At 35.4% G+C, this 25026-nt stretch overlaps 2 protein-coding genes across 5 annotated transcripts in view; one reads left to right on the forward strand and one right to left on the reverse strand.

Moving 5' to 3' along the window:
* LOC134222607 (uncharacterized) overlaps positions 1-25026 on the forward strand; it is a 144134-nt gene that overhangs the window by 20633 nt on the left and 98475 nt on the right. The window lies entirely within an intron of this gene.
* On the reverse strand, positions 1344-13294 carry LOC134219239 (uncharacterized). Its single transcript, XM_062697944.1, is given in 4 exon segments — positions 1344-1938; positions 1941-2886; positions 6705-7003; positions 12961-13294. Coding segments are annotated over 4 exon segments (2019 nt in total). The 3' UTR covers positions 1344-1498.

The following is a 25026-nucleotide window of genomic DNA, read 5'->3' on the forward strand; positions in this document are numbered from 1 at the left end:
ATATATGGATAAATGTTTTGGGAACAGTATATTTTTATATTTAGGATTTTGATTGACTGTCCTGGCTACGTAGGTTTTGGGATTTTATAAACAGGTACTTTCTGCTTGATTACACTTGCCACAGATATGCACTCTGTTGTGTTATCAATGTACACACCTTTAACCCGGTGGATTGGTTTTTATACACCACTATATGATGGTTTTTTTTATATTATGCAGATTTCCACTGTGTTAATTGCTTTGCTCACAGATATGCACTCTGAAATTGCAATTACACACTTTTAACCCGGAGGAACGGTTAATTAAACGGCCAGGACATTTAAACACTTAATGGCTTAGAACATAATTTTTTTTATATAAGAAATCTAAGATAATTGGATTTGATTACTTACACGATTATTGTTGGTAGCCTCTCCATTGAATCGGTTTTGTTGTGTAGTTTATGTCCTGTCGTGGTATTTTCGCCGGTATGCGAAATGTTCGTGTGGTGGTTCACGTTTTTGATTGTTCAATGTGCTCCGAAGTAGATTCAGTTCATCACGTACACTCTCCCTTTTGAAAAACTTTGTTCCTCCAAAGTCTATAGTTTATATTTTTACTGATTTCAATTATCCATGCACTGATTATGGCATTTGTCACTTATTGGTTTAAACACACTTGGGTTTTCAAATCAAATAGTCAGTTTTCAAACATTTCTTGGTTTAAACACACTTTTCAAATCACAAAGTTAACTTTTCAACACTTGAGAGCTAATCGTTCCGTAAGACTGCGCCAGTTAATCGTTCCGGGACTACGGATGCGTTTTTAAAAAGGAAAGACAACTTCCTCAACTCACTGTTAAACTAGAACTAACTTTATTTAACATTCATAGACTTAAGCTAAGCTAGACCCTACCAAGGCACACGGCTGCGTCGTCGTTCTGCTGACAATCCAAACCGCCGTCGTTGTCCTCGTTTCGTACAATCGATCGATGGACTTCGATCGATTAAAACTTCTGATGATGTGCACCGGACGCCCGTAGTTCAGTGGCATCGCCGTTCCAGATTTCGGCGATGCGTTTTGTTGATGTTTATGTTGTGATATTTTGGATACGCCAACGGAAGTGATGATGCAGCTCTACATTGGTGAATTGGACGATTGTTGGTCATCTCGGTCAATGCTGATGAGTCAAAATGTAAAGCGTGGAAATGGTTTTGGAGCAACGCGTTTATCTTCGGTTATGGTTGAAGTTTGATAACTCATATATATATATATATATATATATATATATATATATATATATAAGTTTGGGTTCTTGTCACCCTGACTAAGTTTTAAAAAAAAGATCTTACTAGTTAAACGGTTGAAAATGAACTGATCGATTTATTAATTCCAAATTGAAATGAAACCTAGCCCTAGCTAATAACTGCTGATTAAGGAAATTATGGAATGCGGTCGTCGTGTTGCAATGCACTGGCCGTAGACTGCTGATGTAGGAATGGCCACGGTCGCATCCGTTCTACTTTGTGGTGTTGCCGGGTGGATAACTGCTGATACTCGCAATCTGGGGACCTGGGGTTGAACGTACTGCAAACTGGTGTGGTGTGATCGTCGTCGATGTTGTTGTTGTTGGCGTTATCGACGATGATGTGATGAATAAGCGATCGGAAATGGGTACTTCTCTGGAGATTAGGAAGGGTTCGATCTTAACTACTCCCCCTTTTGAAGACGAATCGTCCCGATTCGCTGAACGGATTTCGGTTTCGCTTTGCCTTATCTTTGATTTGGTGTAAGACTCCGTGGATGTTCCTAGGTGAAGATTTATTTGCTTTCTTCTTTTGAAAATCCAAAGTAGGCCTGTAATGATACTTAAAAGAAAACATATTGTCGACATACTTAAGGATGTGTATGTCTGAAGTGTATGCTGGTTAGATAATGTTTCCATGTAATGCCTGTTTTTATGTGGATTTCATCAATATCATCCCGGATCTCTAGGGTTTGTTCGTTGATGTGTAAACCATCTAATGGCATAACGAATGTCAGTTCAGTGTTGTAGGCTTCGATATTGGTGTACTGGGTGCCGTTTATTACCACTGAGCAATTGTGGAATTCTATTAAATATGTTCCAGATAGGTTCCGTTTTGTCAATCCACAGTTTGAATCGACTTCCAAATTTTGAATGTCAGTGATTACTATATGGTTGTCAGTAATCCTTTTAATCGCTTTGGGTTGATAATGATTTGTAAAAGTACAATTTGCAGAAAATCCTTTGAGTAAATTCGAATAGCAAGCGTCTCCAGTGACGTCTATCAGGTCGTTGATGTTACAAAGTTTCGTCTTGTCGATGCGTCTGCATTCCTTCTCGATGAAGTATGTTTTGTTGCCATTATGCAAAGCAACACGAGCTGGAAGTTTCAAAATTTTACTGGAAATTGTAAGAGGCTCTAGCAGGAATTCTGTATAGGTAGAGTTATCTATTCTAGGAATTGAAACAATGAAAATTAATTTCGTTTTATTATAATATGCAGAGAGATCCAAAAATTCATATATTTGTTCTGTGCTAGTAGGCCTAATATTTTGTTGTTCTAGGATACCTGAAATGAATGCTAGTTCGTCTAATGATAATATTTGCTTGGGAATGATTTGTGTTCTAGCTAGCTGTATTGATTCGAAAATATTCTCAAGATGGGATTTTAATTGATCTAAGTTGTAGCTAATCTTTATGGTTTCTCTAAGAATTTTTAAGTTTCTACTTGTTTCTGCTTCTAGTCTAGCTGATATAATGTTTTTAGTTATTTGACTTTGTTGCAGGTTTAATTTGTTAATTACTGAATTAGTTCTGTTCTGAAGTTGCAGGTTAATTTTAAATTGCTCATTGTTTTCGTTCGTTAGCATTCTATTATTCATCTGCAAATCAGATATAGTTTTTGAAATTTGTTCGAAATCATTGTGGTCCATGTTGCCAGTTATTTGTTTGATTCCTGTTCCAAGCAGATTGAATAATCCTCTTCTTTCTCTCAACTTCGGGCGTAGATCATTCAAAGTGCTCTGAGCAGTTTCAAATTTTGTTTCTAGAATTTCGACTACATCTGTGAAATTGGAAAAATTTCGTAGTCCTTGAATATTCTTGAACAGTTTTGTAAAGATAGGTTCATAGTTGTTTAATTCAATTATATGGAAAAGTTTATGATTGCCCTTCTTTATAAAACAGTTACCAGTTTCGATAGTGAGGAGACCAGGATTTTGTTTTAGATTAAGGATTCTGGATGTTTGTGGATAGGATGAATGGATGATGCAGATGAGCAGGAAGAGTGATGAAATTATCCGATTAGGTATCATCTAAAACGAGAATAAGAAAAAAAATGTGTTAAAATCGTAGCACTATTTTCGAATACGACGAAGTTTTTCTTTGTGCAACTTCCGTCTGGTGGTGTCCTTATACGTTTGTTTTCTATTGAATTGAACCTGTATTTTCTGAAATCTATCTTTAGTTTTAGATTTCACTCCTTGTATTCTGTTATAAACAACTTGGCCTGGTTGCAACGTTGGGGCATCTTCTCTTTTCCTGTTGTGTTGTTCATTTTGCCGGATCTGAGTTCTCATTAGTTCTAGGACTGTTTCGTCGTAGACTTTGTTCCGAAGTTCGATGATCTTGTCCATGTCTAGTGGTCTTTCTTCTCCCTGTTTTAATCCAAAAAATACTTCTCGAGGTTTCAGATTAGTTGCTGTGTGAATACTGTTGTTATATAAAGTACAGGCTGTTAGGAATGTCTCTTTATTGGATAAATTCTCATATTTATGTTTATTAGAATTGAAGATTTCTGTAATTGTTGAGTGAAACCTTTCAACAATTCCATTAACCTGGCTATGATTTGAAGGGGTAAAATATTGTTCAATGTTAAGGTCGAAGAGTAATCCTCTTATCTCAACTGATTTTATTGCGGGTTCGTTATCCGACTCTATCATTTTCGGAGTTCCATGCATAGTGAAGTAAGTTAACATCGCCTTTCTGATGTGGGCAATACCTCTAGATTTTATCGGAATTAGAACTCCAAATCTGGAAAGCTTGTCAACTACAGAAAGGAATAAATTCGGTTGTGCAATGTAAATGTCTATGTGCACTATGTCTAATGGTTGCTTTGGAATTGGGGTATTCTCTAAGCGAATTTTATACGGCCTTCGCTCATATTTTGCTTTGTTACAATGTTCACAAAGGAGTATGTATTGTCTAATTTTCCGTTTCATGTTTGGAAAGAAAAAACGCCTTTTTATTTCTTCGGTGTTCTCTCGAATGCCTCCCCGAGCAGAGGCGAAGAACAAAATAATAACATAACAATAACAAACTCTCCTCTAATAACGTTATAAGTTATTGTCTAGCTATTGGGTAAGAAAGTATCAAGTACATATGAAGACTAAAATATGTTATCATAACAGAAACTGTTTTTTGGATGTTATTCTAATGTCAAACTTCCTAACACCATGCATACCACACAAATAGCTGTTTTTGTTGTTCATAAATATTTTTTTACGAAAAATCCAATAATCATGCCATCACAGTGTTTGTTAAAGTATGTCATTACATTATGTGAATCATACCATTCCCCAAAATCCTCTCTCTGCTCTCAGAACAACTCTTTGCCTTCTCTCTTTGTTTTAACAGCCACTAATTGTATGTAGCAAACCTTGTCCAGAATTGCTTGTTTGATTCCACGGTATAAGACTAGTACGCTTTTGACACGGACTGTGCAAATAGATAGGATAAGGAATCGTCAAGTAATGATTCCACCACTAAAATTCCGTGAGCAGTACGGAGTCGACAAGTAGGAAAATTTCATAACGCGAATAACGCCTGCTATGTAAATAAATGGAGAAATATGGAAAAATATTCCGTACTATTATTCCGCAAGGTAAAATGTCATTTCTCCCATACTGAATCAGCTGTCAAATTTTCTGGTAATTTCATAATTTTTTCCGTTAACTCTTTCCGTATTAGCAGCGTACAGGGCTATACCATGTATATAATTCAAAATTATATAGCGTTTTTAATAATTTTGTGAACTGCCACGATGTTTCATTTTTTGCTATCAAGAATCTCAAATCAAAATTTATTAAGAAAATGATTTTGAGCTTTTTAGTGGAATGTCTTCACTTGTCATAAAACGAGTTTGTACCTTCCATTTAATTCCACCGCTTGATTGTAACTTTGCAGATACGTATTTCGACCTCAACAGTAGGGTCGAAATAAGTATCTGTCAAGGTACAATCAAGTGGTGGAATTAAATGGGAAGGTACAAACTCGTCTTATGACAAGCAAAAATTTATATTATTTTCTATTTTCAAACTGTCTCCGTCAAAATGGTTTTGACCACCCGAACAACTTTGTAGAAGACGGTAACTATCTAAATCTAACTGATTTCGAGATATGCAATTTTATAGGTGATTCCTTATACAGTAGACGTTCGATAACTGCAATGCTTTTTAACTGCAATTCGATAGTTGCAACAGTTTTGCAATTATCGGACCGCTAAACTTCAAACTGATGTCAAACTCAATGACAGCTGCATTGCGCTGCACATTTAGATGCACTTTTATTGCATCTGACGTCGATTGACAAACGTTTGACGTCTAGAATGCGTTGCAGTTATCGAACGGCATTCGTTAACTGAAAAGTAAACATTTTGCAGTTATCGAACGGCTACTGTACACTAGCGCCACCAAGCGGTTGAATTTCAAACAAAACTTGTCTCCGTCACAATGGTTTTGACCACCCGAACAACTTTGTAGAAGACGGTAACTATCTAAATCTAACTGATTTCGAGATATGCAATTTTATAGGTGATTCCTTATACACTAGCGCCACCAAGCTTTCTAAATCTAGAAGATTTCGAGATATACAATCTTACAGGTGAATCACTGTACTCTAGCGCCACCAAGCGGTTGAATTTCAAACTAAACTTGTCTCCGTCACAATGGTTTGAATCACTCGAACAACTTTGTAGAAGGCGGTAACTTTGTAAATCTAACAGGTTTCGAGATATACAATTTTACAGGTGATTCCTTATACACTAGCGCCACCAAGCGGTTGAATTTCAAACTTAACTTGCCTCCGTCACAATGGTCTTAATCATTCGAACAACTTTGTAGAAGGAGATAACTTTCTAAATCTAACAGATTTTGAGATGTACAATTTACAGGTGATTCCTTATACACTAGCGCCACCAAGCGGTCGAATTTCAAACTAAACTTGTCTCCGTCACAATGGTTTGAATCACTCGAACAACTTTGTAGAAGGCGGTAAATTTCTAAAACTAACAGATTTCGAGATATACAATTTTACAGGTGATTCCTTTATACACTAGCGCCGCCAAGCGGTTGAATTTCAAACCAAATTTGCATCCATTACTATTCTAACAAGATTGAATATTGAATAAGTGGCTATTCTGTCGAATTAATGTCAATTTTGTCTTAAGCCATCAGTTTTTCGATTTGGAAGTTATTAACTCATGTTTGGGTTAAGCCAGACGAGCGTGTACATGTTTGTTTACATTATTCGTAGTCGGAAGCAAAGTGCCACCTCGATAAAAAACAAATTTCGCTCGAGATTTCGTTGTTTTTCGGTGAAAACAGTCCGGGATAATATGTTGTGGTTGTGACCAGTGATGTGATGGAATGTGGATGCGATGTTGGACCCGAAGAAGGGCAGGAGATTCGTCACGAAGAGGCACGGTCCGTGTCTGCAGCGCGTGGGGTGATTTGGAGAGTGTCGGACGGAACTTTTCCTGTGTGTTGGCAGAATTCGGTTCGAGGGCTTGTGTACTGGAAGCCTGATTGCGGCAATTGATCCGGTCCTGTCCCTCCTTGTAGGGAGAGGCTGGACCTAGTCGGTAATCGACAACGCCCAAGCTCCCCGGTCGGCGCGGCGTCAGACGACGAAAAATCCCGCTGGTCGCCTTCGGGTGTAGCCACGCCGGTACAACTGGGGGCCCTTCATCGGCGAAAGCCGGTTTGGGCATTGCGTTGGCAGCTGGCAGGGCCGGAAGGTAGGTTTATTGTTTAATCCCATTAGTGCTTGTATCTTTTAGGTGAATTCAGCTACAGCTTAGGTCCACTTGCCTGCCTTTCAAAAGCAAATTGTAACGTGGTAACTACTGGACTTGGACTGGATGTTTGGCCAGGTCATATTTTTGTAAAACGTGAGTTTTTGCTTTAATTGGTTTTAATTAGTTTTAATAACTGACAGGCTAACGTATGATTAATAAATAACAATAACAATAAGTTGGCAGAGGATGATGAGGTTTCGGTGGTAGCTTAGTTTAATTTCCAAAATTTCCGTTTCCGGTTGGTTATTTTGATTTTAAGGTTCCTTTTAAGGTTGACTTGTTCCTTGACAGAATGAAATCAGCTAGATCCTGTGATTTTGTGGATCCATTTTTGATTTTCCATTTGATTTTCAGGGTAGGAACCCCGGCCTACAACGTTGCCAGGTTTCCTCCGTTCAATCTAAACTCATAAATAGTATGCTCCTGCTGGTTGGTAAGATTTACGATTTCCTTTTGTTGGTTTGACCCAGCACATTTTAAAGGATTTATTTCTACAAACCCAGTTTTCCACCGATAGGTTTAAAGGCCCCCGGGTTTTGTAGGTTCTTGCTAATTTTCGAATCATTTTATCAATTTTGCATTTACATTCTGGCACGATGATCTCGTATGAATTCATATAATTATCCAAAATTAGTTTACGTAGCTATTGTGAAAAAGACCACTTGGTAGCACCTCTATTACCATCCGCAACTCGATAACTCGTCTGCGTTTCAAACTTTTTGTATATCATAGGAATCTACAGATGCTAACCGTGTATCGAGTAATTCGGTTCAAATGCGCCTGAGTAATAAACGTTGCGGATGGGAATAGGGTACTGCCAAAATGGTCGAATACTCCAATTAATTAGATTCACTACATTTCTATTATATTTTTTAGTGAACTAAACCACACACGGGAGCTCATAATTCATCAACCCTAGGGTAACCGATGGACAAACTAACCATTTCGATTACATACATCATGCCGGGGAGGGCTTGCAGAAAGTATGTAATACTGTTGTGGAAAGAAAGGTTAAATCTATTATGAATTATTATGTTTAATAATTTCATAAAAAAACACCCCGCACAATTAATGACCATCGTAGAAACCCACCTAAAATAAATTTTAAAATCGGAATCTGATTTACAAGACTACAGTGTCGACCCACCCATCAAACAAAATTTAATTTTAATTTAATTTTAATTTAATTTTAATTTGATTTTAATTTAATTTTAATTTAATTTTAATTTAATTTTAATTTAATTTTAATTTAATTTTAATTTAATTTTAATTTAATTTTAATTTAATTTTAATTTAATTTTAATTTAATTTTAATTTAATTTTAATTTAATTTTAATTTAATTTTAATTTAATTTTAATTTAATTTTAATTTAATTTTAATTTAATTTTAATTTAATTTTAATTTAATTTTAATTTAATTTTAATTTAATTTTAATTTAATTTTAATTTAATTTTAATTTAATTTTAATTTAATTTTAATTTAATTTTAATTTAATTTTAATTTAATTTTAATTTAATTTTAATTTAATTTTAATTTAATTTTAATTTAATTTTAATTTAATTTTAATTTAATTTTAATTTAATTTTAATTTAATTTTAATTTAATTTTAATTTAATTTTAATTTTAATTTTAATTTAATTTTAATTTAATTTTAATTTAATTTTAATTTAATTTTAATTTAATTTTAATTTAATTTTAATTTAATTTTAATTTAATTTTAATTTAATTTTAATTTAATTTTAATTTAATTTTAATTTAATTTTAATTTAATTTTAATTTTAATTTAATTTTAATTTAATTTTAATTTAATTTTAATTTAATTTTAATTTAATTTTAATTTAATTTTAATTCAATTTTAATTTAATTTTAATTTAATTTTAATTTAATTTTAATTTAATTTTAATTTAATTTTAATTTAATTTTAATTTAATTTTAATTTAATTTTAATTTAATTTTAATTTAATTTTAATTTTAATTTTAATTTAATTTTAATTTAATTTTAATTTAATTTTAATTTAATTTTAATTTAATTTTAATTTAATTTTAATTTAATCTCAATAATCAACTGTTTTAAAAAATCAAAGAATGATGCAGTAGGTTTTTTGAAGCATTCATAGTGTCGTATTTTGAAATTGTAATTCCAGCTTAAGTGTAATTAATATAATAGAAATAATAAAAATTTACAAGAAGAACAAATCTTAGTATTAACTTGTTATTCAATAACAATTCAATAACAAGCTTAGTTATCCTTTTCTATTGAATTCCAATATCATGTGGTGTTATTTGTTTGTTCTTGAATACCATTTCAATAACTAACTCAGTCCTCTGTACAATTTTATACTTTGAGTTATTCATTCATTATCAAAATAATACCAGTTGTTATTGCTCAGGTGTTATTCATATAAATTTTAGTTATTATTTTTTGTTATTTTAACTCTTATTCCAACCTTATGAATAACTTATCGGGGTATTGTGGTATTTAAAATTAATACCTCGTCAAGTTATTCATAAGTTATTTTTTTCTGCTCGGGTCCTATGAGCACATTCGTGAGTGTCTTCGATTATAACATTTTGATCTTCTGCTGTTTGTAGATCGACTAACAATTTCTGTGAAATGAAAATTTTGAATGTTTTACATCTACTAAAATAGTTTTTATAAACTATTTGAATAGATTGGATTACATTCTCAGGACACATTATACAATTAGACCGTCTAGGATCCATGTAATCTTTAAAAATTCGTATAAGTAGTGGGACCCCGAATGTTACTTTCGTTATGGTTCTTCGGTGCATACGAGGAAATATTTCCTCATATGTCTCGGATTCATTAGGACCAATTTTCAGAACGATTTGGTTATGGAAGAAATTTATCGGTTTCTCAGTGCATTTTATGAGTTCGGAGTCGTCTGTATCAGCCGAGTGAACTGATGCGTCATCCGAATCTGACTCGTCTTCATTAATGTTTAATTCTTGAGGTATCCTTGAAAGGGCATCAGCGACAACATTTTGTTTGCCGGGTCGATGTTTAATTTCAAAGTCATACTCAAGTAATTGAAGTCGCCACTTGACTAGCCTTTGTATTTGGCGTTCTCAAATTTAGTGCATAGGTCAGTGGTTGATGATCTGTGAACAAGGTGAATCGTTTGCCATAGAGGAAAAGTCTGAAATATTGTGCTTCCCATACAATGGCCAACAACTCTTTTTCAATCGCCGAATATCGCTCTTCGGTTTTTGTCAATGTACGAGATGCATAAGCAACAGGCCTATCTTTTCCTATGGGTCCTTGTGAAAGTACGGCCCTTAAGGCATAATTGCTGGCATCCGTAGTTAATATGAATGGTTGCTCTAAGTCAGGATATTGAAGAATGTCGCTCTGAGTTAGGAGCTTTTTACATAATTCGAATGTTTTCAAAACTGAAGGTGTGTGCTCTACTTTCTCGCCCTTCCTCAGCTGAGCAGTGAGGGGTTTGGTGATTTTCGCAAAATCACGAACGAATCTGCGGTAGTATCCTAAAATACCGAGAAAACTTTTCAGCTCTTTCTGGGTTTTGGGATAGGCCAATTCTGAATAGCTTCAATCTTATCAGGATTTGGCTTAACACCATCACTTGTAAACAATATGGCCTAGAAAAGCGACTTCTTTTTCAGAAATTCACTTTTATCTAGTTGAATTTTTTAATTAACCTTTTCTAACACAGTAAAAATTTTCGTTAGATTTTCGATATGTTCTTGTAACGATACTGAGAAAATAATAATGTCATCCATATAGACGAGACAATTTTTCCCAATGAACTCCCGGAGTACGTGATCCATTACTCGCTGGCAGGTTGCTGGTGCGTTCTTCAGTCCGAATGGCATGCGTAGATATTCGTACAAGCCATGTTCTACTGAAAATGCTGTCTTTTGATATCGTCTGGATGAACTTCAATCTGGTGAAAACCAGATGCTAAATTCAAGGTAGTGAAATATTGGCATTTCCCAAGTTTATCCAATATTTCAGTTATGTTTGGGAGTGGGTATTTGTCGCCTGTAGTCTTCCTCGTTAAGTTTCCTATAGTCGACAAACAAGACGCCACTTTTGTTGTCCCGAGGCATCCAATTTCTTTGGTACAATCCAGATTGGAGAGCACCAGGGAGATGTACTTGGACGAATAATGCCTTGAGATAGCATTTTGGATATTTGTTTCTGTACCTCTTCTTTGTGACAGTAGGGGTACCTATAGCTTTTAGAAAAAACGGGAAGTTCATCCTTAGTTTCGATTTTGTGTTTAATTACATTGGTAAAGCTGAGGTCATCGCCTTCTAAATAGAAAACGCTAGGGAATTTCGAAATTAAGCTAAACAGTTTTTGTTTCTCCTCTTTGTTTAAATGATCCATTCGAAGTTGATCTCGTAGTCTAGGATCAATAGCAGTGTTTTCGAAAACATTCAGATTACAGTTAAATGAATCTGGATACTTTCGGAGCATTTGTATAGAAAAAGTGGGAAATTTTAAAGTGTTTGATGATGTCAAAATTTCGGCTTTAAGGTCTCTGAGAGATTCATAGCCTATTAATCCATCGAAAAATGAATGAAACTTCAAGGCATAGAATGTTAGAGGGGTTTCAGTTTGAAAGACGTTCAAATCAATAGATTTATTGATTGTATGTTTCCCGTTGATATTATTAACCTTCGTAGGAATACATTTTTTTAAGTCTTTAGGTGGAATCTTTCCAGGGTTTATGTAGTTTTTGTTGGCACCAGTGTCAACTAAGAACTTAAATTCGCCTAATTTTGTATCTATTTTTATGTATGGTAAAAAGTTATTTATACTTACGTGTTTTTGTTCTCGTCGGAATCCACTTGAAAATTTAGGTTATCAACCTCGGATTCCGGTGTGTCAGGAGCATTAACAGCATGAGAACTTTCGCCGTCTATTTGATCATCTACGTAATAATTTTGATCGTAATAAGGATCGTAAAATGTTTCAGGATAGTCGTTGTAATAATTGAATTGTCCATTCCAATTCATCTCATGGAAATTAGGTCTGTTCATGTAATTTAACCTTTGGCTCTTAAGGGATCTATCGATTTCCATTGGAGTTGGTAGTTGATTGGGATTTGAATTGGTTTGTGTAAAAACTGAGGTTTATTTGGAATGCTATATTGAGATGGAACTCTTTGGAAACCATTGTTTTGGAAGTGTCTTTGAGCTCTCATAAATGGATTGGATGGAGCGGGAAGCGGTGGACGATTAGGAAATCCTGGGTTTGTATGTGTTTGGTGTAGGTAACTGGGATAAGTGAAGGAAGGTCTAATACTATTTGGTTTCGCTTGGAAAGGATTAAATTGACTGGTAATAAAAGGATTATTTGGAGGTGGGGGGCTTGGAAACGATTGATTTTATAATTTCGAGGTTGGAATCTATTTCTTTGTGGAATAGGAGGTGGAGTAGGTTTCGGTTTATTGTAATGGAAGTTCCTTTCTTCCAGACATCTTCTAAGAGCATCTTTCAATGAAGTAGGGCATTGAGCCCTTATAACTTGCCCGATAGGCTCATTGAGGCCGGCCAAGAAAACCTTTAGACCCATGTCCTGATAAAATTGGTTTTTAGCTGATCTCACATCTATATTCGGTTCGTTAAGGTTTAGTTGATTCACCATTAATGACAATGAAAATTTAATCTCCTTATAGAAATCTTCGATATCACTGTTCTTTTGTGTAAGTTTGAAGAGATCTTTTGTTAAAGTAACCTCGTCTCTCTTATCACTGTAATGGGTTATAAGATTGGATTTTATGTCAATCCAATCTGTTCCCGTTCCGTAAAATTCGAGAACGTTATCCGCTTCTCCTATAATTTTCGACCGAATAGCGAGGAGCCACACAGTATGTGCCGGAGTACCTCTAACTCTGTCGATTTCCGGCATTAGATCGTCAATAGATCTAATGAAGGAGTGTAACTTTATAGGATTGCCATCAAATGCTGGCAAGATCCTCAAAATTTGCGGAGTTTGGAGTGCTTTCAAAGCACTATCCACTGGGTTTGCGATTGCAATATGAGCCGCAGCTACATTTTCTTCATGCGCAGCGATTTGTTGGTGTGCCGCGTGCGCTTCTAAATCAATGATGCGTTGGTCACGATGTTGCATTGCAGCAACTAGCTCTCGTACCTGGTTTTCGAGTTCGCTGATTTGACCATGAACCAAATCGCGATTATCGTCATATCTTTGAGCCATTATGATTTTGGAAGATTTTCAGAACACTTAAAACACAATTAACACAATGTTGTATAACGGTAATAGAATTATTCACTAAAATTACTATTATTATTCAATCACTATTCGATATTTTCAATATTTTGATGCAAAAATAATCACAATTTTACTTTTCACTGTTAAGATTATAAGCAAACTTAATAGCCTATTCAGATTACGCCATTAATGACATGATAATTGCCGTTTCAGGGTAAATACGCTTTATGATGTCATTATTTACGTAATATTCCATACATTTTGCGCTGTCAAAAGATACCCGCTAAAAAGAGTCATGAAGAATTTATTACGAACAATTATTACGAGAGAGCTTTCGTTCTAACTGGAATTCAGGGAGAAATTCAACAAAACAAAACTGACAAGCGTCACGCTCTCTTTGCCAGAGAGAAAATTCTCTCTGTTTTCATTTCGTTTCGTAGTTGACAGTCATGCTCTTTCTGTCGCAGCAGGGTCGAATGCATGTTAGATGGAAATCTTCTGAGCGCTGAAGAATAACTCGGATTGTGATGGATTTGTGGAAAGCATTTTATATGATGAAAAATAATGATGATAATTATTTATTCTCCACCTATTCAACATGAATTGTTTAAAAAACAGATGCTCTCTAGAATTAACATGAAGTATTTAACTTAAACCTAGATTTAATAGAACAAATCGAATAAATTTTCAAAGTTCAAGGGCCAATGCGGAAGACAATTTGAAACGTAGGAATGGTTGTAAAACGAGTATATTTGATGAATAAACATGATTTCATAAATTGTTTCAATTCTGCTCCTTGAATGGCTCAATATACTTTGGATTTCAACATTTTTCCCGTGGGACAACTGTACGATTTGAATGGGATGTATATATAAAGTAGAATAACCTTAAATAAAACATGGATTGGTAATGCATTAATTCATCCAAATCCAGTTTAAATTATATCACATTCACACGATTCGATTTTGTTAGAAGCTGTATCATTGATTGTCGAGTAGAACGCAATGGTTCCAGTTTCCATTTTTGAAAAAATTAAATTGCTGAGTTGCCCTTCATACATGAAGATACTGGTGGAAATACATTTAGTTCGATAATATTTCTTGAAAATTGGTCCAATCGTCCTTTTTATTTATTTGTGAGAATTCCCAAAAGTATCTAAATTTTTCTATCAAATCTCCTTTCGATCAGTACAGAATCAAAATACTTTTTAAACTTAAAAATAAATTGAGGAATAGTCTGATTCCCGAAGAACAGCGCACCCAACTAATGAATGTAGCTTCGCTCATTATCCTTAATGAGAGCTTCAAATATTCTTCAAAATCCATTTTCATATTTTTTTTATATTTTTTTCGTAGAAACTTTGTTCAGAAAAAATGTTCGATTGTCGCCACACAAATGCTTGATTTCGCAAATTAAATTTTAAAACTCTCCTTGAATTCAACCCTGTATTAGCGTGCAAATGAGGAAACATGGAAACGTCAAGATATATTATCTTGCTGCAGTCTGAACACCTCGTAATAATTGGATACCCTCTCACTTAACAAAGTCATAAATAGCCCAATCCGAATAGGCTATAAAATTACTCACCGTTGTTCGATGTACCCTCGAACGGATGATTTGTTGAGAATTCCAAATGATGTCCGATGTTCCCTCGAACGGATGATTTGTTGGGAATTCCAAATGATGTCCGATGTTCCCTCGAATGGATGATTTGTTGATAATTCCAAATGATGTCCGATGTGTCCTCGAACTTTTATCCAATGTTCCTTCGTGTCCGATGTTCCCTCGGATGGAAGATTCGCTTTTGTCTGGAGAGGTAAACTGTTGTCCAGTGGGTTCGCACTTCACCACGGTAAGCCGCCGTCTTCGGTTTGAACACTATCACTTTTTGACTACACTTTACACCAGAACTACCGACTGCGCCAGTTTGGGTTCTTGTCACCCTGACTAAGTTTTAAAAAAAAAGATCTTACTAGTTAAACGGTTGAAAATGAACTGATCGATTTATTAATTCCAAATTGAAATGAAACCTAGCCCTAGCTAATAACTGCTGATTAAGGAAATTATGGAATGCGGTCGTCGTGTTGCAATGCACTGGCCGTAGACTGCTGATGTAGGAATGGCCACGGTCGCATCCGTTCTACTTTGTGGTGTTGCCGGGTGGATAACTGCTGATACTCGCAATCTGGGGACCTGGGGTTCAGAGCATTAGTGATTAATCATAGATTTAATCATGATTAATGAATAATGAGTTATTTAATCATTATTCATTAATCATAATCATACAACAAATATGATTTAATCATTAATCACTAATCGTTAATCATAGATTTTTACATTCAATCATTATTCACTAATCATATTCATAAATGTTTAGAGTTTATTCATTAATCATAAATTTTAATCATGGCATACATCGCTTTTATTCATTAATTTTTAATCATAATCATATAATTTTTATACCTTTCAATAACCCAATTCAGAAGAAAGGTTACTTGACTATAGATCATTATGCAAATTATATAATTTGATTATTCATAATCATTAATCATTAATCATATCGATCGTTAATCATCAATCATACACATGTTGTGTCAACATTTAATCACGATCATTAATCGTTAATCATACTCCAAAAGTTTTATTAATTAATCATAATCGTTAATCATTGTGAAAAAATATTTTAATCGTTAATCATAATCATTAATCATTGTCAAAAATGAATAAATCATTAATCATAATCTTTAATCATAGAGTTGAATGATTTAATCATAACTAATTTAATCATTCATTGAAAGCTTTATTCATTAACGCTCTGGGTTGAACGTACTGCAAACTGGTGTGGTGTGATCGTCGTCGATGTTGTTGTTGTTGGCGTTATCGACGATGATGTGATGAATAAGCGATCGGAAATGGGTACTTCTCTGGAGATTAGGAAGGGTTCGATCTTAACTTATATATATATATATATATATATATATATATATATATATATATATATATATATATATATATATAATTGTTTTCCAATGTATTCTACAATTTTTTGGATGATATCATAGGGTACAAAATAATGACTAGCGCTGATCAGAGTTCAAACTTACTCACATTTTGATAGACTAAAGTTTGGTGTTCGGATGATAGCATAACATGTCACGTTCTCTGTTTCAGCTTCAGTATTCGACTGCTCGTGTATTTCGCTTACCATATATCTTAAAGGCTACTTGCTCATGCTTGCCCAAACTCAAGCCACCAGCGATGTTTCCAAAAACAATTTAATTACAACCATATGACCCTGCAGCGTAAGCATAGCTGCGCCCATGCGGAAGGCTAAAAACAGTTGTGCTTATTCAACAGGCAAAAGTGTGTAAACAAGAGAAAGGTTCGAGGCGACCTTGTAATGGAATTTTATGACCTACTGAGAACGGAATGTAAACTATAAATTTAAGGCTTCGTTCTCTAGGATTGAATTTCAAGATGTTAATGTGAAACAGATTTGAATAAGGCGAAAGATGTAAGGGATGCTACACCATCCCCCTTTGAGAAGGAATGCCCAGAGCGTTCCGATAAAAGTTGCTGGCTTGAATTTGAGATAACATTGCTATAACTATTATATTTTTTTTAACATTTTTTCCTGTTTTGATATTATTTTTAGTGAAGTTTAATTAATCTATTTTTATGAACTTCTTGTATATCTGATTTTTCATTTTTGATTTTAACGTTTGGATGATTTATTTGAACCACTGTATATGGTCCTTTGTAAACTGCATCTAATTTATTTCGGTTTTCATTTGTAATCATTACCTTATCATTTACTTGAATTTCGATGGGGTTACTATTCATGCCTTGCTTTTGAATTCGTTTATTTTTCTCCTTTTCTATTAAATATTTGGTTTTAATTCTAGCTGCTTGCAATTTTTGTTTGTTTTTTTTTTTTTTGTTCATTGCCGGAATTCACTTGTATGTCATTACTGATACTGATCTAAATTATAAATTGGTTCTATTGCTTTTGGATCAATTAGATTTTGAGGAAGAACTGCTTGATGACCGAAAATTAGTTCAAATGGAGTGTATTGAAAATCTGGACGTGGAGTCGTGTTGTAGCAAAATGAATAATAAGGTAACCATTCATCCCAATCACTATGTGATTCATTGACAAACTGTCTTATATATTCATTCAGGCAACGGTGATTCCTTTCAAGACTTCCAATAGTCTGTGGGTGGTAAGGTGTTGAGAAAGATTGCTTCATATGTAATAGTTCAGCGATTTTGTCAAAATTTCGTTTTATACTCGGTACCTTGATCCGTTCTAATGATTGAAGGTGTTCCATATATCAAAACGAAACTTTCCACAAACGCTTTAGCTAAAGTTTCTGCTTGTTTATTTGGTATTGCCTTGATGATTATATATTTGGATAGGTCGCATTGTATTGTAAGTGCATACCTATTTCCTGTATTAGATTTTGTAAATGGTCCGATTGTATCCATGGCAATTGAATCAGAAAGGTTTATGCGGTGTGGGTGTTAGGACAAAATTTTCGTTTGTTTTAACTGTGTGTTTGTTTTTCTGACAACTTGAACATGTTTTGACAAAATCAAAAATAGATTTCTTCATATTTTTCCATGTGTATTGGCACCTTAACTTTTGATAAAGTCTGTTTGAACCAACATGGCCTCAATACACGTATTATGATATGATTTAATTATGTTTTCTATTTCATCTTTGTTAACAACCAACTGTGGTGGTTGATAAATCAAGATGTTTAAATTCTTCAATTCGTTGTTACAAGCTTGCTTGAAAGTTTGAATATCAGTTATTCGGAAGATTTCGTTAGTCAACGCTAGAGCTAACAACTTTACTCTTCAGCTTATTTGCAATTGCTTCAATTTGTTTCACGATTTTACTTAGATTCTCATTTACTTCGGATAGCTTTGTGTGGATGATTGACGCTTGAGTCAACTCCCTTTTATAGCTTTTATCCATTATGTTGATTAAAATGCCATCTCGTATTGGCTGAGCGCTCAATGACTAATTTAGGAAGGTTGTATGTTTCATAGTAGTTGAGTGACTCTCGGATGTTGAGGTGATCAGTCTCTTCATTGCCGGAATTCACTTGTATGTCATTATCGGTATTATTTTCATTTTTCTTTGCTGCTGCTCTTGTTTGTACCATAAGAACAGATATGTCTTTCAAGACTTCGGTATCAACTTTGATTCTATACAGAGCATCAGCTCCAAAGTTTGTCTTTCCAGGCACATATTGTACATCGAAATCAAACTCTTCGAGATCTACTCTCATTCTGGTTAATTTAGAAGAAGGGTTTTTCATTGAAAACAAATATACTAACGGCCTATGGTCTGTTTTCACAGTAAATTTACGACCGTAAAGATAGGGACGAAAATGAGTAATAGTCCAGTGAATTGCAGTGAGCTCTTGCTCAATAGTTGATTTATTGGCTTCACCTTTTGTGAATGCTTTGCTCGCAAACGCAATTGATAAGTCAATATTATCATACTTTTGAGTAAGGACTGCACCACATGCAATTTTCGAAGCGTCGGTTATCAGGGTAAAATGTTCTTTAAAATTAGGAAATTGTAGTATGGTAGGTGATACTAATTTCTTTTTCAGAGAATCGAATGCAAGTTGGCATTCTGAGGTCCAATCAAATTTTACATTTTTCCGTAATAGTTTGTTCAAAGGGTAGGCAATCTCTGCAAAATTTTGAATAAATCGTCTGTAATAGTTACAGAACGCGACAAATCGACGAACTTCGTCTGCATCTTTCGGTGTGGGATAATTTTCTATTGCGGAGAATTTCGACCTATCTGGTTGGATGCCTTTTTTCAGAAATATGATGACCCAAATACGTAACGTCTGATGCAAAGAAGACACATTTCGAGGATTAAGTTTCAAGTTATGTTCTCGTAGTTTGGTAAACACACATTCCAGGTTTTTAAGGTGATGACTGACGGAACAACCCATGACAATGATATCGTCAATGTAAAGAAACGCGCACTCTGGTGGTAGTCCACTGAGCGCAATCGTCATCATCCTCTGGAAGCTGTTAGGTGATATGTTCAATCCGAATGGTAGGCGATTGAACTCGTAATGTCCATCAGGACTGGAGAAGGCTGTATATCGTTTTGACTTATTGTCGAGCTCAATTTGATGAAACCCGGACATTAAATCCAAAGTAGTAAAATATTTTTGCTCGTCCAATGTGGTCTAGGATTTCGTCAATGCGTGGAAGTGGGAATTTATCCGGTATTATTTGTTTATTGAGCTGACGAAAATCAACGACTAATCGCCATTTCTTTTCGTCAGTGTTGGATTTTTGGGCACCAAAAGAATTGGTGAATTAAAAGGTGAAATGGATGGTTGAATACTGTTATCATGAAGAATTTTGTTCACTTGGTTATTTATTTCTTGCCTGCGAACCTCCGGTAATCTATAATTAATTATATAAACTGGATTACTTTTCTCCAAATGAATTTTTTGTTTATAAAAGTTATTCGCTGTTAGTGTGTCATTTTTCAATGCGAAGATATCATTAAATTTTGCGCATAAGTCTCCCAGCTTCCGCTTGACTTCTGGCAATGAGCTTTGTAAATTAAGTTCATTCATTAACTGTTGAACCCTATCGTTGTCATTATTTTCATGTTTATCTAGCGGTAATGTGGAGTAATTTCTGATTGGTACAATTTTCAAAACGTCAAAATTATGTGGAATTACTTCGGCTTTATTATTAACATTTACAAATTTTACATATTGTGCCTCAGGACCAACTATGGTATTGGCGCAGAACACTCCTGGTCTGATTTGCTTGGACAGAATTACACTGTCTTCCTTTACGTGGGATAATTTTAACTTTTGATGACTTGACACCTTGGAGGAATAACTATATTACCATTAAATTTATCTTCTATTGGTACTTCAAATCTTTTTCGACCAATTTCAAATGTTATAAGCCAAGTTTTCAAACAAATATTGCATCCATGCTTGGCTAAGAAATCCCTTCCAAGTATACCATCTGTTTGAATCGGGAAATGTTTTGTAACAACTTGGAAGTTATGTGGTATGGAAGTGTTATCAATTATTATGTTCGTGGGCGTGCTTCCGATAGTTTCAATTTTCCCATCGGTCACCTTTAATGGTACACTTTTTGTTTAATATATATTTTTGGAATTCATTTAACAAATTTTCTTTAATTATGGACACATCCGCACCAGTGTCTACAGTTAAATTTACAGGTTTCTCACACATATCTAGTCTAAGTTGAACGAAATTGGAGTAATTTAAGTCACAGTTAAACACATTTACTCCCTGTTTGGAAATGTTGTCTCCCGTTGCTTTGTCGTGCCTCGGCTTGGGGATTTTCCGAAGGCCCTCTGCCGTTTTCCGAAACATACACGTTTCGTTGAGGAGGAGGTCCACCTCGACCTCTGCTCCCACGAGATTGATTATTACCATACCGCCGATGAGTGTTAAAATTTTCGTTTCTGCCATCTCGATTTTCACGGTTTTCACTATTTTGTGGGCGATCATGGTAGCGCTGATTATTTTGGGTGCGATAATTATAGCGTCCACCACGGTAGTTTGAATTATGGAATCGATTGGACTGTTGATTTCCAGATGCTTGCCATCTAGACTGATATTGTCTAGGGTGGCTTCTTGCATACTGTACTGTTACCACATTTGAGCTCTGAGGAGACTCTTCAAGAGTTTTGTTAATTGCTTCTGTAATTGATTTAAACTGGCCCTTTAATAATGATGGAAGTTTTTTCGTCTTTCAGTCCCGCAGTTAAGTATTTAATTCCTTCTTTCGTAGCCATTGATTGAGCTACGGCCGTAGGAATTTCTTTCGCTATATACGCCGCTTCAAGTTGCATTGTTAGTTCTTCTACTTCCTTAGTGCATGCAGCGATATTATTTCTCTGATTACAAGAGGACAATTTGGCAATGATAGTCTCGGGAGGAATCGGTGACGACACCTCTTTTAGTTTGGTGATGATTGCATCAATAGTTGCAGGTGCTGCCGGGAAAGCATGTCTTGCTCGCCCTTCCAATTTTGTTAAAACAATGTTAATTACCGTCGGTAATTGATCTGATTTTGTGGCAATCTGTTTGACGACTTCAAGTGCGTCCAAAAAATTTCTCAGTTTACTAGGTGTGCCATCGTACGTAGGCAAAAGTGCGGTTACAGTCTTGACTGTTTCTATAAGCGTTGCCATTTTTGCAGATTTGGTTAACCGATAACTAATGACAATAAGTTTTCCTAAGCTTTTAATGTTATATCAGGTTTATCACCCAGGTTAGCTAATTTTTGTTCAATAGTAAGCTGCAATTCCCCAGTTATCGACCTTTCTATTTTTCTAATTTGATCAAATGTTCCAATAGCAATAGTGTTTTCAATGGCGATTAATTCATTATTTATATTATTTCTAAGAGTTTGAACTTCCGCAAGTTTATTCAGTAGTGTACTTCTGCGATATTTCCGATTAGGAGCTTTTCTAAAATTCGTTTGAATAATTTTTAATTGAGCTAAATTACATTCTATTATGTCCATTACACTTGAAATCGCACATGATTTTTAGTTTGGGTATATAATCTAGTAATCAATTCAAGGTTGGATCCACTATTTACATTTCAAGATTCACAGTACCTTAATTTACCGCTCGCAGTGTACAGCACATCATCAGCAACGTCGTCTATAGCGCTGGGTCATAGCGCACCGATCTCCAAAATCCACGGGTGTTGATGACAATTTGACTCTTCCTTGGCCAATCTTCGTCGTTCATAATCAGCTCTTCCTTCGCCTGTTTCTTGTTGTTGATGATATTTTGGCACATCCCTGTTCAATCTTCGTCGTTGCGTATTAACTCATAATTGGCTCTTCCTTCGCCTGTTTCTTGTTGTTGATAATAATTTAGCTCGTCTTTGGCTACAGCACTTCACTTTTGTCTAATACTCGTCTTCATTGAACTTAACGCACTGCACTATTGTCTATATGTACGTTGGTTTTCGTTAACGTTACACAAAGAGTTTAGTTTTTGACATTGAGAGTTTTTATGTTCGTGCATAATTTCTGCATTACACCACGTTACTAGCGCTCAAATTATTGAGTCGTATTTCTCGTTGCACTCTATCTTGTATTTTTGCGTTTGTGAATTTGCCATGCATTCTTAAGCACAGGTACGCCAACAGCACTACTAGCAGAATCACTGCTGTTCCAGCGACGATACGTATTTCGGTGGTGCTTACTTCATTGTGGGTGATGAATGTGTCACTAAACCAGCCCATTTCGATTGTTCAATTTTCGTTGGGCAAAGAAACAAACACTTGCTCGATCCGTTTCACCGTGTGTGCACTGCACTGCCACTTAGGTTTGTTCACCAATAGTAGTTCAACTTTTGCGACTTAGATTCGATTTCACTTTTCAGTGGCTAAGTTAATCTATCACTATTCACACTTTCAGTGATCTCTGTCACGGTATGCCAACTAAAGTTTGGAGTTCGGATGATAGCATAACATGTCACATTCTCTGTTTCAGCTTCAGTATCTGACTGCTCGTGTATTTCGCTTACCATATATCTTAAAGGCTACTTGCTCATGCTTGCCCAAACTCAAGCCACCAGCGATGTTTCCAAAAACAATTTAATTACAACCATATGACCCTGCAGCGTAAGCATAGCTGCGCCCATGCGGAAGGCTAAAAACAGTTGTGCTTATTCAACAGGCAAAACTGTGTAAACAAGAGAAAGGTTCGAGGCGACCTTGTAATGGAATTTTATGACCTACTGAGAACGGAATGTAAACTATAAATTTAAGGCTTCGTTCTCTAGGATTGAATTTCAAGATGTTAATGTGAAACAGATTTGAATAAGGCGAAAGATGTAAGGGATGCTACAATAGTACTTTTGTGGAACGCCTTCCTGCTCGTCCTAGTGGTCAGCTCTCTTCGTCCTGAGGGTCTCCTCGATTTCGTTAACCAATTTCCTCAGATGGCACACGTCTCTCTCGTCCATGTTTTGCTGCACTGCAGCGCCGGCCGCCAAGGCAAAAATGTGATCCAGTAATTTATGATGTGCCATGGCCTCTTCACTCGAGAATGACGATCGATATATTAAAGAATCATGCATTCTTTGTAATTGTACGTAGCACAATGTATATAGGATGTTTCTAGTCATGCTGGATTGCATTATTGCTTTATCATTTTTCACTTTGACTTGTCCACTTATGTGCTTGTTCATAGTTTTCACACTTGTTGCAAATCAGCAATGGATTTAGCCATTTTCACTCTTCTCAGCTGTTCACAACGCTTGTATGACTGGTAAAGCGTTATGGCCAACAGTATGCAAGCTATTGTTAGAATGATAGCTAATCTATAACCATTCTCATAGTGGAACTCTTCGTGCAGTTCCAACTTGTTTAAAATGTTCACTTGCGAGTCACCCGAATTCTGTATTACTTTAGAATTAGGTTTGCTCATTTCACTATTTCACCAAGCACCCATCGACTGTCTTCAAACAAGCAATCACTTAGTTCGACTCACTTTTCATTTCACACCTCCTGGCATGATCGCCATGTAATATGTGTGGAGGGAATGTTTCGGGGAACATCACACTACGCTGCGCACGAAGTGTTTTTATGGTATCCAACTCCCGTAGAGATAAAATTTTGCTGTTTACAAGTAAACTTGTTGTGAGAGTTACTGCGTCTTGGATGCTTTCCATTAGATGCGTTTCCTCTATTATCGAATTCTGGTCTTCTATTGCCACTATATCCTGCAATAATTTTTGTGTTAGTATGATTTTAAAGCATTTAGAACGGGAAAATGATTTTTGAAAGTAATTTGAAGGATATTTAGCCATTCTTCCAGGCAAATAATAGCATTTACATGTAGTCCTTAATTATCTTCACTTCTATAGGGACTCCCAAAGGTTACCATCGTTTTCGTCCTTCTTCGCATTCCTGGAAATATAGTCTCAAGTTCTTCGTTATTTATATCTTCCTGTACAAAAAAAAACATTCATTGTAGAAGTCTGCAATGGCTCTTTAATTTTGTTGCAAGTAAACAATTTGTGAAACGAGATCAAATAAGTCTCTTCTGTCTCCGAAATATTCGGTGAGCACCATTTTTTTGCATGCCACTCACAAGCTGTATGCCTCGATACGAGCGCTTGACTTGCTTCATCAATAATTTTGTCTCTTATTACGCTCCCCCATAGTCAATCTCCGCTTGGGTTGAGCATAAACTTTTTGCGTGTTCGAGCTTCTTTTCTACAGAAGCGATCCATGGAGATAAGGTTTTCTTATCGCTTTTACAGGGAACGATTAACTTAATCAACTCCGGGACACGAGATGTGTCTAAAGAAGGTATCCTGTTTCCCACTCCTGCCGTTCCAGATGGTCCGGCTTCTATGCCATCATGCTTGTCTCATATCAGCGAGGCTATTTGCAGCCTTTGCTGTTCGACTTGCGCAGCTAGCTGCTCAATCGTATTGCGTGGGTCATCGTCGCGATTTGGCGATTTGCGACCTCTGCTCTACAAGTTGGATTGCGAGCTGCTCTATTTGGCGTGGTAGGTCTTCAGTCATACTTCTAGTTCTCATACACTGGTTTGCAAATAAAATTTTCTTATCAAAATTGTCTCCTGCACCACGGGTCATAATGTTTTTTCAAAAGTTAATACTCTCACATCCGAGTATGCACACA

The sequence above is a fragment of the Armigeres subalbatus genome, chromosome 3 (genome assembly GCF_024139115.2).
Source record: "Armigeres subalbatus isolate Guangzhou_Male chromosome 3, GZ_Asu_2, whole genome shotgun sequence".
NCBI classification, from domain to species: Eukaryota; Metazoa; Arthropoda; class Insecta; order Diptera; family Culicidae; genus Armigeres; species Armigeres subalbatus.